This window comes from Haemaphysalis longicornis, unplaced genomic scaffold, assembly GCF_048455015.1.
Source record: "Haemaphysalis longicornis isolate Haplotype H1 unplaced genomic scaffold, Haemaphysalis longicornis Haplotype H1 scaffold_13, whole genome shotgun sequence".
Lineage (NCBI taxonomy): Eukaryota > Metazoa > Arthropoda > Arachnida > Ixodida > Ixodidae > Haemaphysalis > Haemaphysalis longicornis.
In genome coordinates this window covers 72,153,480-72,169,488 of record NW_027526233.1, presented here as the reverse complement: position 1 = coordinate 72,169,488, position 16,009 = coordinate 72,153,480, and the positions used below count along the sequence as shown (strand labels likewise).

Below are 16,009 nucleotides of genomic sequence, written 5' to 3'. Positions count from 1 at the left end.
TCATCAGCGCCACAATCATCACCAGCGGAATGGAATAGCGTGCGAGTTTGGGAACGCATGAGATTGAATGTGATTAAGCAGCTGAGTGGTTCGTCTTCGCCGCTCTTCTGGCTGGGCCTATGCTCTTCAAATAAAATATAGAAAGCTGCATCCACGCAAACCGAGTCCGCTTCCTACAGAGTAACGTTGGACCATCGCCCACTAGGGAAAGCTTACCCCAGAGTTCACAGGAGAAAATGAGTAGTTACCTCACAATGAAAGCAAATCAAATTAACAAGCGAGGACAAAGTGTCCAAGAACCGGTTTGTTCAACACATACCCCCACGAAAAGTTGTGGGCAGCAAAGCCAGGATCACCAAAAACGTCCGACTAACTTTACCACTTAATAAAGCACAACCTTTCACGTGAATATTATTTTCTTTGTGACAAGCCACAAAAATCCTTTTACTTCGGTCATTTTTCATTGATTGTGGAGCAGCGGCCGAAATCGGCAAACAAAATTGTGCAAATGCGAAGCAAAGAAATGCAAAGAGAAGGCGGAGAAGGCACTTAGAGCCTGCGGCCTTACGGCTACACCAAAACCAACTTTCATAGCCGCTCATAGCCTTGATGAGACCAAAAACACAATGTTTGAGACAAGTTTTCGCACACGGGGCATCTTGGAGGTCGTACCTCGCGGCTCAATTCGGGCTCTGCGGTGAAGGACGGCACTGAAAAACGAGTTCGGCGTAACAGGGACGATTCGGCGCAGGATGACAGAGGTAAACATGACGATTCGGCGCAGGATGACAGAGGTAAACATACTTGGTGCTCAATGGCGCAGCTGTTCCACCCCTGCGCATAGTGGCGTTGACTAGGTACAAAACATCATTGTTTTTCAAAAACAGGTGTACGTAACATGTTTATACGTGCCAACAAAATAACATCAATGTTTTTCAACAACAGGCGTGACAACTTTACAGCTGCCAGCAATATATCACCGGACTGTGGGAAGCACAACTCCTGCTTTGGGTTCAATCGAAAAGGTTCACACTTGACTTCTCACAACAGCTGTTCTTGCAGCAGGCTTGATCAGCAAGTAGTTAAAAGAATTGAAAAAGAAATAGTCAACAAGTACCATTAACAGCCTATTGCACTGTCACTATTTTGTACTCTGTACCTTTTGAGCGTGTGCTGTGCTCAGAATCTTCGAGCAACATTAAAATAACCATACTTGCATCCAGAATCCACTTGTAAAAATAAAATTAAAAAGAACAACATCGTCAGATCACTTGACTCCGACCCAAGGTCAGTGTCCGCCATTACTTGGAGCAGAGCGTTTAAGCAGCACTGCCAAAGACTGTGGTGGCGACGGGTAAAACCCTCTGAGGCTGACCTCACCACTTTTGTCAAACGCCGGTATCCGTGCATCACGCGAGATCTCCGCTAACTGCGCCACGTCCGAAAGCACCAGCTTGGCACCCGCACAAAGCACCTTGGTGAAGTAGCTGGGCCTTAGTGGCGACGCAAACACGGAACCCCACTTGTCGCAGGTTAAGTACTCCGCCGTCGTGCTTGGCTCGGATTTCGCATCCTCCACCGGAGAGGAGGACGACTCGAAGGCCAGCTCTTCGACGACGGCGATGGTGTCGCACAGTCCTTGCGAGGCAGCTATGTCATCGATCAGGGAGTCGCCGACGTAGAGTACGCGGCGGTCGGGACCGAGCCAGCGGTCTTTCACGGCCGACCAGTTGCCGCCACAGTAGATGGTGTGGGCGTCGAGGCGTTCGCCTGGGCTGAGAGTACGCAGTGAGCCGTCCTCTTGGATAGCCTGCGGGTGGTAGAAAAAAAGAGGACTAGTAACACAACTGAAATATCGAGGACGACATCGTGTAGCCTATGACACATCCTTTATCATCGGTTGCTTGTGCTGTCGAGGTTCGAATCCCGCACCACCAGATCGTTTTTTTTTTTTCTTTTTTACAATGACGAGCTTCTTTTAAAGCGATCCCTCAATTACCGCATTTCTGAACATCATATTTCTGAGCTCAAAAGAAGTGGTGCATTTTAGGGTTGCTTTCGGCCCTTCGCAAACTCGCTCTTTCAACACAATCACTCAATTAATTGCACTTACGCGCAGTCCTTTGAGAGACTGGGGTGCTGTCACACACGGCATGCATAAAAACACTATGGAAAATAACAAAGCTATGCAAATAGCCACACAGGGAGAATTGCATGGTGCCATTCATTTAGCCACAGCCAAAAAACAAAACCAGTTGGCACAGGACCGAGGTAATTGGAGAATAATGGGAGAGGCCTTTGCCCTGCAGTGGGCGTAGATAGGTTGATGATGATGATGATGATGAGAAAACAATACGAGGTTGTTCTCTCAAAACGCTTGCAGCACGAGTGCCTTTCTGCAACAACTAAAGCTCCGCTTCAAGCACGCGTGATGTGTAAGGTCTATTTTCTTGACCCCGTCTTTTCGTAGAGCTCCCCAACCAGAGTTGAAAATATGAACACAACACTGAACAGGCCTGATATAGCCGATGCATTGTGAAATATACAGATGTCTTTACAGGAAAATGCAAGTTAAGCAGTTCAATGTCATAGCCCTTGTTGCTTTCACATCACTGCTGTTATTCACTTTGATGCACTAGTAAATCAAGAAAGAAATTAAAGGCATTACTGCATTGCACGTCTTAGTTTACATGTTTATTCAGAGGCGAAAAAAAAAAAATTCTCAGGTTACCTGTCTGAAGGGAAATAAAATCTACGGGGCCAATTTAATTCCATTTTAGTTAGTAGAAATATTTTGCTTTGGTTTGCCAGCGCAAAATTCATCCTTGAGAGAAAACCGCGTAGAGTGGTGAAGCCAGAAAGAATGTCAAATTCGACTCTTCAGTAAGACTTGTTATTCTAGGATCTGGGACACCATTTGCAATGGTACGCTATTATAAAATGGCTCCAACAATTGGGCACGGGTTTTTCTTTTTCTGACCTCATTAAACGTGTGAACAATTTCATTGAAATTGCTTTTAAATTAACACGCATTCACCGCACCACGAGCTAGAGACAACCGTGAAACGCATTGAGCACAGCACGAGATGTGAATTCGTGCGACACTTAATTTCTGCCCCTTAAGTATACCACACCACATGCAACTTCTCAAGCAAGAAGCAATAAATTGTGATTAACAGCATCAATGGCATTGCTGCAAACCAAACACACTGCCTCTACTTGCTGGTGTCAGACCGCACAAGGGCCCATGCCGCCAAAAGATAGGCAAGCTTTGACTCCAATGACTGCTATCAGCATGAATAGTGCAACTTGTTGCAGAAACTGGGCTTTCAAAAAGTGTCCAGATATTACTTGCGTCGTCCCATAGGCAGAGTTGCCTCGTCGCTTTCAATCACCCAAGTAAATTAACGGTCTGTGTGCGGGCAAAGTAACGATCCACAACTTTTTAAAAGCCTTCAGAAAATGATGACAGCAATTAAATCAATCTCGTTACGGACAAAAACCAGATTACAAAAGCAACTCAAAGTCGCACGATACATGCTCCGACTATGCATGCATGAACATTGAGTTTCCTCTGAATATGCAATTCATCTGCTGTTTACTTCAAAATTTTCAGAATGTTGGGCTGTAACATGCGCTGACGTTGACGATTTACTGTTTGTGCTGCATTCCTTATGCAAGACAGTTAAAGGGGTTATAAAGACATCAAATGAATTCGGTTCAAGCGTCAAGCACAACTTCAAGGAAAAAAGAAAAAAAAAGAATTTTGACACGATAGTTGTTCCTGAAGTTGTTCTTCGCGCTTAAGCCTAATTCATTGATGGCATACCAACTAGCTCGCGTCGACACATTAATTCAGGCCGTAAAGACAGAATACAACTTCATTCAGCTGAAGAGTAACTAGGCTTTAGTAGCTCACTCAGAGCTGTTTTAGCCACCAAGATGGTTTTTTAAGCAAAAAACAACCAAAGAAGAATTGAAAAAATGGCAGCATCTCCACTCCATAGATGATGGCGAGGGTGCGGAGTACGGGGACTCGAAATGACATCCAAGTTGCGCCCAAAGTGACATCCGATTTGCGCCCCGACCGTCATTCGATTTGAGCCGTGAGTTCCACCTTGATTATTCCCTAAATGAAACTGCAACTCACGGCTCAAATCCAATTTCGCTTGATGGTGGATGGACGCAGACGGACATTGGGAGGTCCTAAGGCACTCCGCACCGTTACAGGCGAGGGAATAAGCCGTTTGGCTCTCGTGTAATAACTCACAGTTGCAGCCCAATGGGTAGAACGACTGACATTAACTCTGTCTGGTCTACAGGCTCGAATCCTGCTGGTGCCTGTGTGATTTTTTGCAATTGTAAATGCTATGCGCACAGACGCGGATGGACATTGTGCGGTCGTAAGGTACCCCGCACCTGAAACTTTCATGTTTCCACGACGTAATATGGGCGGCAGTGACAGAACGTAAGCCAATAAAAACACAGTTATGAGTGTGTTAATTATGACCTGTACATTTGCATTCAGATGATACGATCAATCAAGACTAGAGGCCCCATTGCCATCACCAAATCCTGTGTACCTTGGCAGTGGCTTTGGTCAGTGGCTGTCAGCCACACAACCCAGATTCTCTGACGTCGTAGAAAAATTGCCAGAAAGTGGCCACTGCTGCACATGCTGTATTTTCATGCTTATAACCCGCACCAAAAATGCAAGAATTTCAGGGACGAAGTAGAGGTGCGGATTATGTGCGAGGTATTATCCTTTGGTGCAGCTGGTTTCGCAACGCGTGTTCAGCTGTGATGCCGCTACAGCAGTGATAGTGACTAAGCCACTGCTATCCCATTGACAGTGCTTATTCTGCACACGCAGCTGAACAACATACCAACCAGAAAAAACTTGCGCGGCAAGTCGTCTAGTTACGTAGTCAGCTAGGTAAGTTCTTTTCCATAAACAAACGTGTAATGTTGCTCGAGTCATCCTCTTACGTATAAAATATGCGGGCAATATGCGGGGGTTTATTTTTTTTATTCGTCGACAAAAAGCGGGTTATATGCACGGGCGGGTTATACACGGGAAAATATGGTGTTGTTTTAATTATCTTCATTACTTGTTCAAAATTTGCAATAGAGTTAGTATCCTCGTTATCCAGACAGAGCAGCCATTTTAATGAACCAAAGTTATGTCTGTTTGGTTCATTCGTTTCGTTCATTTGGTTCACCATTTGGTTAAAAAACCAAAATTCGTTTTTCTTCTCTGACAAATCTCCTAAGCCTTTTTTCACATACTAGTTGGGCTAAGCTCTAAGCTTATGTTCAGCTTGCAAAGCTAAATGAAAGCCTCATAAAAATGCAACAGCTGAGCGAACTGAATGAGACTAAGCTCAGGTGCTGCGACGAGAACTTAGCTAAAGCCGACTTTTTTCGTGGTTAGCAAAGATGTGATGAAATTGGTGCCTGTTAGGATAGAAAATAGGAACAATAAAAACACGTTTCTTTTTTGTGCTTGTTTGGTTAGTTTTTTTGATGATATGAATGCCAGACAACGTGAACCCTTTTCCCTACCATGCAGATTTGTATCATCGAGATTCTACCACGAATACCTAAGAATGAGAATTCTCTAATCAGAGAAGCTACTCTTGATGCACCATGACGTCAACACTCCTGAAGTTTCACCGAAGCAACAACTAGCAGCAGACACATGTAGTCTATGGTACACACTTGGTCTGCTGTGACAAGAACAACCACTGAAACGGTAGTCCCGGGTTCAAATCCTGGACCAGGACAAATTTTTCTTCAACTGCAGAGTTACTGAGAAAGCTGTGCAGCTTTCCTGTGTAGCCGTACGACTGCACTGAGGTGGAGGTCGAATTTTACTTCACAGTCTCGTATTCGAAGTTGCTAACATGGCAAACGTAGGAAAATAAAAAAATGTATTCATTCAAATGCTTCTTATAACCAAGTGTCTCTCGCAACAGTGTCTCTCGTTATGAGCTGTTTTATTGTACAGTCGGGAAAACGTGTGTCTATAACGCCCGAGCGGCGTGCTCCAGACTCCGTGGGAGACACCTAGTGATAACGCCTGGTTTGAGGTATGTACAGGGTTCGCACAGGTCCTTGAAAACCTTGAAAACCCTTGAATTTAGAGTGTCAATTTCAAGGCCTGGAAAGTCCTGGAATTTTCAAATGGTCCTTGAAAACCCTTGATTGTTCTGGAGAGAACCAACGGCCCTGTCTTTTCACAAGAATTTAAAATGTTTGTCACAGAATTTTAGGTGTTAACAATTCTAAAGATACATTGTAACAATCAAGTTTCAGTGTATTGCGTGAAACTACGAGTTTAGTGGATTGTCATTATTACGAGGCAAAATTGGCAGAAGCACTCCTCAATAGGCTCCATGTGACGATACAATCCAGTGAAAGCCGGCTTCTCTTCCCTACCTTCCATGTTCCATTTACTCTGTGGACGGCCACTCATTACATGTTTGCTGTGCCTCATACGCTCCATCTGCGTTTGCTTTTATGTGCAAATGGTAGACATGTACATAGTTCATCCTGCCTTGCAACAACACTTTCTGATTTAATTTCAGCTGATACTCTTGCTGACAAAGCAGGAGATACAGGCAACATTAATGAAGTTTTGAAATCAGACAGCCTCAGCAAAGCATCAAGGAAAAAGAAAAACCTAAATACTAACTGTGAAATAAAAAATAATGCTGGGGGAGCATTCACGAACCCATTAGCGCCTATCTAAATGTGCACTAATGTGCTTAGGTATTAGGCAATAAGAAAATTTTGCATTGCGTTGAAAAAGTTATACATAATCCCAGATAAAACATTAGATGGGGGCCTTGAAAATGTGTTTTCTGGTCCTTGAAAGTCCTTGAAAACCCTTCAATTTTTGCTTTTGAAGCCCGTACGAACCCTGTATGTAGAATGCAAGCATGCGCGGCCCGTATCAGCGCGATGGCTGTGTCTGTCCTCGCTGCGCCCGCCGCCTTGGCTTCCGTACCTTCTTTGACCGTAATAAGCGCTGCATGCCTGCTCTGCCCGGCCTGGAAACGAGATTGGAGATTACCCGCCTTAGCGCACGTTGTGCGAGTTTTTCGTCTGCACTAGCCTTGGCGCACAGCTGTTCATTGCATCATCCTTCTGGGAACATGCTGCACAAGTACCACGTGCACTGCTATCTGGTTTCTGCGCTCGGCTATGCATGCACTGCTGACGCGGTAACGCCACAATACTTAATGCACCGTGCAAGCAATCACGGACCGATGTCTAGTCACTGTAGAATGCCAGAAGCAACGCATTTTCAGCAATTGTTGTTCGCTTTCTAGCCTACAGGGAAAAAAAAAAACTCCAGTCTAAATTGCATAGGGCGGTGCGAAAATTAAGCGTTGCACATAATTAAACGACATAGTCGACTCTGTACTAACAATCGCTAATCTCCGCTATCGTTTCCCGGTCCGGCAGTGCAGGCAGCGCTTCTCACGGCGAAAGAAGGTACAGAAACCAAGGCGACCGGCACAGCTATCGCGCTGATGCAAGTCGCGCATGGTCCCATTCTACCGGTCTCAAACCAGGCGTTATCACTAGATGTCTCCCACACAGTCCGGAGCACGCCGCTCGGGCGTTGTAGACAAGCGTTCTGCCAACTGTACTACTAGAGGGACACTGTTAATTTGGCCAAAGGACGAAATCACAAAATTGGACAACGGGAACAGCTTGGCTACAACTTGACAAGTTGCAGCTGCGCTTCATCCCTGCAGCTGGTGCAAGGAGTGTGTTTCACTGCACGTCTCTTGGATGCGACTACATCAGTGGTCTCCATGATTTCTTTGAACTTAAGGGGGGACACTGCTCTTAGAAGAACTTTTTTAATTTTGAAGTAAACTCTGTAAAACTTGTCAGTCATGCTGCTTTTCCCCCACTGATTTCAAACATGGCATTATTTTTGTAGTTCGTCAATTAGTTCCGGAGGTAATTAGAAGTAATTTCCCATTTTTGGAGGAACAATAGACAAAACTGCATTGGTCGTAAAACTGTAATCTTTACATTTTCCAACACTATGAACCCTGGTGAGTGCAATAAGAGAATCAGTTTTTTGATGCATCGCTTGGAACTAATTCTACGGCTCATTAAACCATGGTGTTTGAAATGGGCACTGAAAATGGTTCCTCGCCACTGGTGCCACCAAGGTTTAATGAGATGCAAAATTAGTTCCAAGCGATGCATCAAAAGACTGATTCTCTTATTGCACTCACCAGGGTTCATAGTGTTGGAAAATGTAAAGATTACAGTTTTATGACCAATGCAGTTTTGTCTATTGTTCCTCCAAAAATGGCTAATTACTTCTAATTATCTCTGCAACTAATTGACAAACTACAAAAATAATGCCATGTTTGAAATCAGTGGGGGAAAAGCAGCACGACTGACAAGTTTTACACAGTTTACTTCAAAATTAAAAGAAATAGTTTTCTTAACCTGCTTATTACAAACGATTGTAGCAGCAACACACAAACCAGGTGAGAACGAAATCAGGCACAATCTCCTTCCAAAATGCGCGCATTGATTGACGTCGCTTGTCCGTTGCTTCAACAGTGTGATGCACTACATGAGCTATTGCTGTTCTTAATCACGTGATCACATTCTTATGAGAGTTATTAATCGACGACCTTACGGGCTTAAAAAGCATCATGCACCGATATGAAAAGTTTCACAAATACATAGAGATATTCCTAGCAGCCTAGTTTGCTTATTTTAAATATAGGTCACTTCTGTACTGAAACAAAGAAATATAACTGTTGCTTGCTAGACAGGTAACGCCATCTAGTGAAAACTAGATAACCTAAAACTCGCTCCATGTTTATTACTCAGAAGTCATATCTTTCCAAATGAAGAAAACTAGGCTGTTAGGAGCATTTTTAAGCATTTGTGAAGGTTTTCTTATTGGTGCATGATAGTTTTTAAGCCCGTCGGTTATAAATTAGTAACCACCGTAAGAATGTGATCACGTGAGTCCCCCTTAATGGGGTAAAACAAATGGTCTTAAACAAACTTCTTTTCATTTTCAAGTAAGCTCTGTGAAACTCACCAGTCTTGCAGCTTTTTACCCACTGATTTCAAATAGGGCACTATTTTTTCAGCTGGCCAATTATTTCACAAGATAATTAGAGATAATTAGCCATTTTTGGTAAAACAATAGACGAAACAGTGTTGGTCGTAAAACTGTAATCTTTCTATTTTCTGATATGATGAACCCCTATGAGTGCAATAATTGAAGCAGTTTTTTTGATGCATTGCTTGGAATTAATTTTAGTGCTCTTTAAAGGAGCCATGAAGAGAAAACACAAGTTTGGTTCATTCAAAAGATTGCCTCGTTAGAATCATACTGAGACCACTTTTACGTAAACTTCGCTCAAATAAGCTACATTAGGAAAAACGGGAATGGTCATGCGACCCACCAGCTCATTTCCCGCAACAGAACCTATGATGTCATTCGAGCCAGTTCTGTGATTGGCGGAGGCCGGCGAAAGTAAACGCAAATTAGGCAGAGCTTACAAGCTTGCCGAACGAGCTATTTGCGCTTAAATTTAGGGCACATTCTTTTTAAAGCCGTAAGAATGGTGGTAAGTGTAAGTTACGAAAGCACATGTAAACATAGAAGTACCGCTTCGTACTGCTGTTGTTGGTACTGTGCGCACTATGCTTGTTTAGCTGCACAGAACTGCGGGGCTTTGTGGTTGTCTCAGACGACACTGGCCGATTGATTGATGCGACGGTGTCTTACGTGAACATATTTGTCGAGCGAGCACTATGTTTCACGAAACCATTTTCTCCCAGAACGAAAAAAAAGGCAGAAAACGCCACGCCACGGTATGGTAGCGCCATCTAGGTTCAGTAACGTAAACAAACGCGTGAATCCCTCAGTGCCAGCGCCAACGTACAGGGTGGAGACACCCTTTGAATGGTCCCGTGCCACTGCAGTTGGGTCAACGTGCACAACGCGTTGTTCTCGTTTCCACGAGACCCAGCAACACGAAACAGATAAGATGATTCAAACTTCGCCAGTTAACCCCGTTGCGGCGATAATTTTAGCGCGGTTTTGATACAATGACTTGTTTCAGCAGCGAGCGAGTGGACCAAAATGGCGGCGCCAGCGCATACGTGTCTCCGCCCTGTACGGCGGATGCGTGAATCAAGGGACCCTAGGCTGCAGAGCGGTCGGTTCCTGTGATGTCATTTGGGACCACTAAAACGCCCGATTGAGCGGGAAAATCAAAATTTTTACCTAAGTTGATTAATTTCTCAGTGAATAAAGCATCGTTTGCATTCGGACAAGCGCTGGGGGCACTATAAAACACGAAATCTTTCGAATAACACAAACTTGCATTTTGTCTTCATGGCTCCTTTAAGCTTCGGTGTTTCAAATGGGCACTCAAAATGGTTCCTTGCCACTGGTGCCACCAAAGTTTTATGAGCTGCAACATTAGTTCCAAGCGGTGCATCAGAAAACCTCATAGGGGTTCATAGTATCGGAAAATAGAAAGATTATTTTTACGACCAGCACTGTTTTGTCTATTGTTCCTCCAAAAATGGCTACTTATCTCTAATTATCTTGGAAAATAATTGACCAGCTGAAAAAATAATCGCATATTCGAAATCGGTGGGGAAAAAGGTGCAAGATTGGCGAGTTTCACAGAGTTTATTTGAAAATTAAAAGAAGTTTGTTTAACACCAGTGTCCCTCCCCCCTTCACCTGTTTTCAAGCACTCTAGGGCATTGCAAAAGGGGAATGTCTGTAGGGACATAGCAGAGGCCTTCGTCCTGCAGTAAACACAAAAGGGACGGTGAAGTTGATGACTTCACTTGGCGTTCCTGGTTGGAATTAGCGTCGCGGGAGCACAGAGGGACCCACCTTGAAGGGTATGGAGGAGTTTGTGAAGAAGGCCGGCTTGCGGGCGTCCACCAGCACCAGGTCAAAGAGCTCCCGCCAGTTCGTGCCGAGGACATAAGCGGTCAGGGGCGCGGCCAGGTGGTGGTCGCAGCCCGTGAGCAGGAAAGTCCGCGTGCCGGACTCCTTCAGCTTCCGGATCCAGGAGACCACCGAGTCCGGGCACCGATGGATCAGGTCACCGGGCGAGTTGAGAAGGGTTCGGGCGCGGGGTCCATCAAGCCGGTAAAAGCCCATGATGCCCTCAATCAGGTCCGCCCAGAGCTGATCCAACGGGGCCTGCAGACAAGCATGGAACGGACTTTTTCACACGGACCTCTTCTTTTTGTTAACACGAAAGTGTTTTATTCCGGGATACACAAACATTTGAGTGACGTCATATCCGTTGCGGAAGTGACGCCAGTACAACGAAGCAAGTGGCCTGTAAAGGGTGCACGCCTGCACACAGGGTCTTCTTGTGGGGAAGCAACCTTTAGAACCAAAGAGTACGTTATACTCGGAGTTGTTCGTTCTTGGGTTTTATATTTTAACAGGAAAGTGCTTTATGCCGGGATACACCAAGATTTCACTGACGTCATATCCGTCACGGAAGTGACGCCAGTACAGCTTTGCCAAAGCGACCCGCCAGCAGGACGTCGCTCGCCAAGCACGCCCACAAGACAGCCGCCGACCCGCAAATGATGCTCAGCTGCAGATTTCGCTGCACATTTCACTTTCGTGTTTTACCGATTCCCATGACAGAGGCAACAACCACAGTTTTTTTTATATGCTTTTTTGTTTTATTTTTTTTTAACCCTTCCTTTAATTGCGCTAATACAATACATGTGCTATGTAACCCCCCTATGTAATACCCACCCATGGGGGGCCTTTAGGCATATTGTGAATAAATAAAAATAAAATAAATAACTTGGTACAGTGCCACGAATATTTTCTTCCTGTTTGTATAGCAAAGCTACATACAGCTCCAGCAGTGGTTAATGTTCATCCACCTAGACGTTGCGTTCGCATGAAGAAATCATCATTGCCAGCTTCTTGCAAATGCTACGTAGTTCTCAATCTAATGTACCGCATTTATTTGACTGTAAGGCAGTCACGATTATAAGGCAAGGGTGCAGTTTGGAGAGTAAAAAAAATCGCCAGCTTCAAATATAAGGCGGTGCATGACTTTGAGACTACATATTTCGGAAAAAAACAAAAAAAACTCGCCTTATATTCGAATAAATACGGTAGGTGTCCTGGAAGAAACCAACTTGGAATTAGCTGCTGGGACAGCTCTATCATTACGCCAAGTTTCCTTTACTTGTCATTATTATTTTGTTCGCAGTGAGGCTGCAAACGTTAGAGAAAACCTGTCTGTTGTCAATTCATGGCCGTCAGCATGGTTACAGCAAGCGGCTGTAACTCATGGTTTATCGAAACCATCCAGAAACAAACTATAGAAAAATTAGCTGTTACGACTGTAACATTACAACACCTAGTTCCAGCTACCTTTTGTAATTACATAGTTCACTGAAAGGGCATGAATACTGAGGAATCAATGTGGTGTCATGGTAACAGCCTTGAATGCTACTCCAGAGCCACAAGTTCGATTTCTGTACAAACTCGAAGGTAATTACTTTTCCACAGCTAAAGATTACGTGACGCCATTAGGGGAACACTAATATTGCATGCTGAAATTTCCATACATCCAGCCAATCTCGTATTTCCCCTCCATCACGGGTAAAAAGAAGAAAGAAAGGCTAGGCTGCTTGCAGAAATTTTGCTTATAAAATATTAAGTAAAGATATTTAGTGCATAGTGTAACAGTGTCATTTAGTTGACTAACAAAAAAGGTTTTTCTTCTGCTCGTCAACCAGTCTACGAGAACAAACACAAAATCACCGGCACTTTATTTTTGCATTTCATTAGTGCGCCAAGAGCGGGGCCCACAGAAAAAAAGGGCAGTTTTCACCTCATGTAGTCCCCTCACTTCCAAGTGCACTTTGTTTTATGTATTAACCTTCCCTGTTCTCCACAGCATTGTCCCAGTATTTGCTCTAGGACAGCAGAACGAGGTTCAAACTGTAATTATCACGACCAGAGGAACCACTTCGCGACGCTGGCATCTAGGCACCCATACGAAAACCTCTCCGTTCCTCGCAAAATATAGTGCTAAAACAGAACAGACACACAGTTAGGGAGACCGACAAACGTGCTGCGTGTGTGTCTGCATTCAGTTTTAGCGCTGCATTTTGTGAGCAGCTGGGCACCAACCAGCCCCATAACACAACCCCACTTTGGAAAGTGCCGGAACCACCACGACAGCCGAGAGGTAGGCCAGTTTCATTGGAACCACACTCCAGGGACCAAAAATCAATGACAACCAGAGCAGAGCCAGAAGACACCAAGAAGAGCTGGCAGCCTGCATCTGACAGGCCAACCTTCTTCAACTCGAGTAGCACCGAGCCTCTGTGCACATGGCAGTCATCGCCACCATCGACAGCGAAACTGAACTGTACAAAGTAGTAGCCAACCTACAACCCCGCAAGTTATGATCATCTGCCCCCTCCAACAGTTTACAAGCCCCAAGAACGATTTACTACTTTGGAGAACTTTGGTGTCAGCCTTGCCAGCTGCCGTGCTAGAAATGCAGTTCCTGTCTCGAGATAGGACACAGAAAAGACAGCTCTAGCCACGCCAAAAAGAACACATGGATCGCGGTTATGAAAACACACAGTAAGGACACTCTTGCCAACAGACGAGGCCATCACCCCAAACTGTCTGGCCAGATGGCAAAAGCCGTATCCCACCTCCTCCGAAAAAAATCGGTGTAGCTTGCGCTACTGGTGCAAGGCTGGAGAAACAGCAGAGCTGGGGTCGACCTGGCTTCTCCCCACGCTAACAGCAGGTCAGAGGAGAGAGGGTGCAGAAAGAGCAAGGCTGTGGATGTTCCTCGTACAGCGAGCGGCAACCCAAGACTGTCACCCTCAACATTAAAGGGGCCCTAAATAGGGTGCCGAATGTTACGACTTTGCATGCAGCCACTGGAGTACTATCCAAGGAACGTCATCCCGCAAAAATTGTTTAAATGCGTTAAGTATTAGCCGAGTTATCGCTCATTAAAAGGGGCCACCCATAAGGCCTGGGGCTCTCCTCCTCTAGTAGCTCCTCCGAAGCACTGTGGAAGCCACGACGTCATCGACCCGGCGCGAGACCACCGAGAGAAACAGGGCAATCCATCACCCTCCTTGATGTACGTGCAGTCATTGGCTGCGCTAAGCCCTGCGCGCGCTTTTTTTTCTAGCACTCTTCGCGCATGCTCCGCCCACCAGATTCCGGTTGCACGGTGAGCGCTGTCGCTGTGGTTCGCGTTCGCGGCACCGCACTGGCCAGTGTCTCGTGCGTCATAGAGGCGCGTCAGAGCCAGAAAGAACTGCATCAGAAGGCGGCTGCGTGGCGGCAAGGTATGGTTGGTGAGCCAGGAGAGAAAGTGAAATCTTTTTTTTTTCGTGTTTGTGCGGCCCCTGCTTTACGCAGAGGTGTAATATTTGGTATACGTTGTCGTGAAGAGGTACTCTAGCGACTGCGCGATTGAAATGGCAACCTTCGGAAGCCTATTTCGGGCCCTTTTAAGGGAGCAGATGGGTCTTTGGGGCCAAAAAACGGTAAAAAAATCGTTTTCTGGGAAATGGCATTTGCTAAATCCACGGCCATTTTTCTATGAGTCTGCAAATTTCCTCATCAAAAGGCACCATATTTTATTGTAAATAGCATTTTAAAGTGCACTCTACAGCTCACTTCGCGCAAAGTTCGATGGTGAAACGACACTTTTCTTGCAATGCGAAGCTAGCATTTCGCCCTCGGATATCTCTGCACCCAGAGCAGGTACAACCGTAATTTTTTTTGTTACTTCTGATACTTAAATGTGCGGAGAATACAATGTTGGAAACATATTTTTCAAGTGGAGGATTTGGAAAATTATTATTGTGTTGAATTGACACCGCCTGTGAGCCATTTCTGGTAGAGCGCGTGAGGAGTGAAGTTCAAGGGGCCCTGAAAGGCATTTTGAGCACACTAAATGAACTAGCGCAATCGCTAGATTGGGTCGCCAACGTCACCTGTGCCAAGTATTACTCTTTTACGCGCAGCGGAAAGCTCACACTTTTGTTGCAAAGTGTGTCGCTTTTTTCTCACCCTTTCCTTCGTGTTTTTGGACGCCGCCATCTTCACATGTCTACATCATCGATTCCCAGATGTTCGTCATGAGCTAGACATCCTGCTATTGGGCGGCTTTTTCACGCACTTCCGGCAAAGAGATGAGTCGTCTGCTCAGCGTCGGCTCGCCGGCTGATCTGCCAGCGGAGTGCCGGAGTGCTTTGACATTTTACGACAAACGAAACAAGAGTAAACAAACGCTTAACCGTTTGTATTGAATGCAACAGGGCCATAACACGACGTGGATTTTATCTTACGTGAGTACGTACCATAAAGAAAGTCCCGTAGCACTTCTTTGGTGCAATCGCAGAGAACGCCCTGAGCCGAATGCCCGGGTTTGACGCGTACATTTTATTCAACTTCAAAACAATCCAGAGATGCGTTTCGAACGAACGCAACGTCACAACATGCGTTGCAAGTCTGAACCGCGATTGACAGACGATGAGTTGCCTCCTCCTGCCCGTCGTAAATTCGGCACTCACCTCACACCCGGTTTGCGGGGACGAGCAGCAAGTCACAACTCTGGCGCGCAAGCGAGAAGGCTTTTAGCCAGGCACACTGCACATACCCCATGCGAGGTTGAGTGGTACGTCGTTCGAGAAAGATAATCCAGACCATGGGGAGCACTATCCACCCGCAGAAGTACAATGTCGCATTTCATCGCGAAACGAACGCGTCCACAACACACAGGAGGCGATGCACACACACACACACACAGCTTCGGTCGCTGCATTGGCTTAGCTGCAAGCTTCGTTCGGACAATCAGCGATGCTACGACGATACAGAGTTGCGTGAGGACGACGTGCTAACCACTTCACGTATTTAAAAACACAGGGGCAAAGAACTAGGTTCATCGGAAGC

At 45.4% G+C, this 16,009-nt stretch overlaps 1 protein-coding gene across 3 annotated transcripts in view; it reads right to left on the bottom strand.

Moving 5' to 3' along the window:
- Nucleotides 1-883: 883 nt before the first annotated feature.
- Nucleotides 884-16,009, bottom strand: part of LOC144164341 (5'-nucleotidase domain-containing protein 1-like) — a 40,532-nt gene continuing 25,406 nt past the window's right edge. For all 3 annotated transcript variants that reach the window (XM_077694849.1, XM_077694848.1, XM_077694846.1), the window contains 2 exons: nt 10,919-11,233; nt 884-1,810 (listed from right to left, as the gene is read on the bottom strand). In XM_077694849.1, the coding sequence (XP_077550975.1) occupies nt 1,289-1,810; nt 10,919-11,233 (837 nt within the window). In that variant the 3' untranslated portion in view covers nt 884-1,288. The remainder of the gene's footprint in view (nt 1,811-10,918; nt 11,234-16,009) is intronic.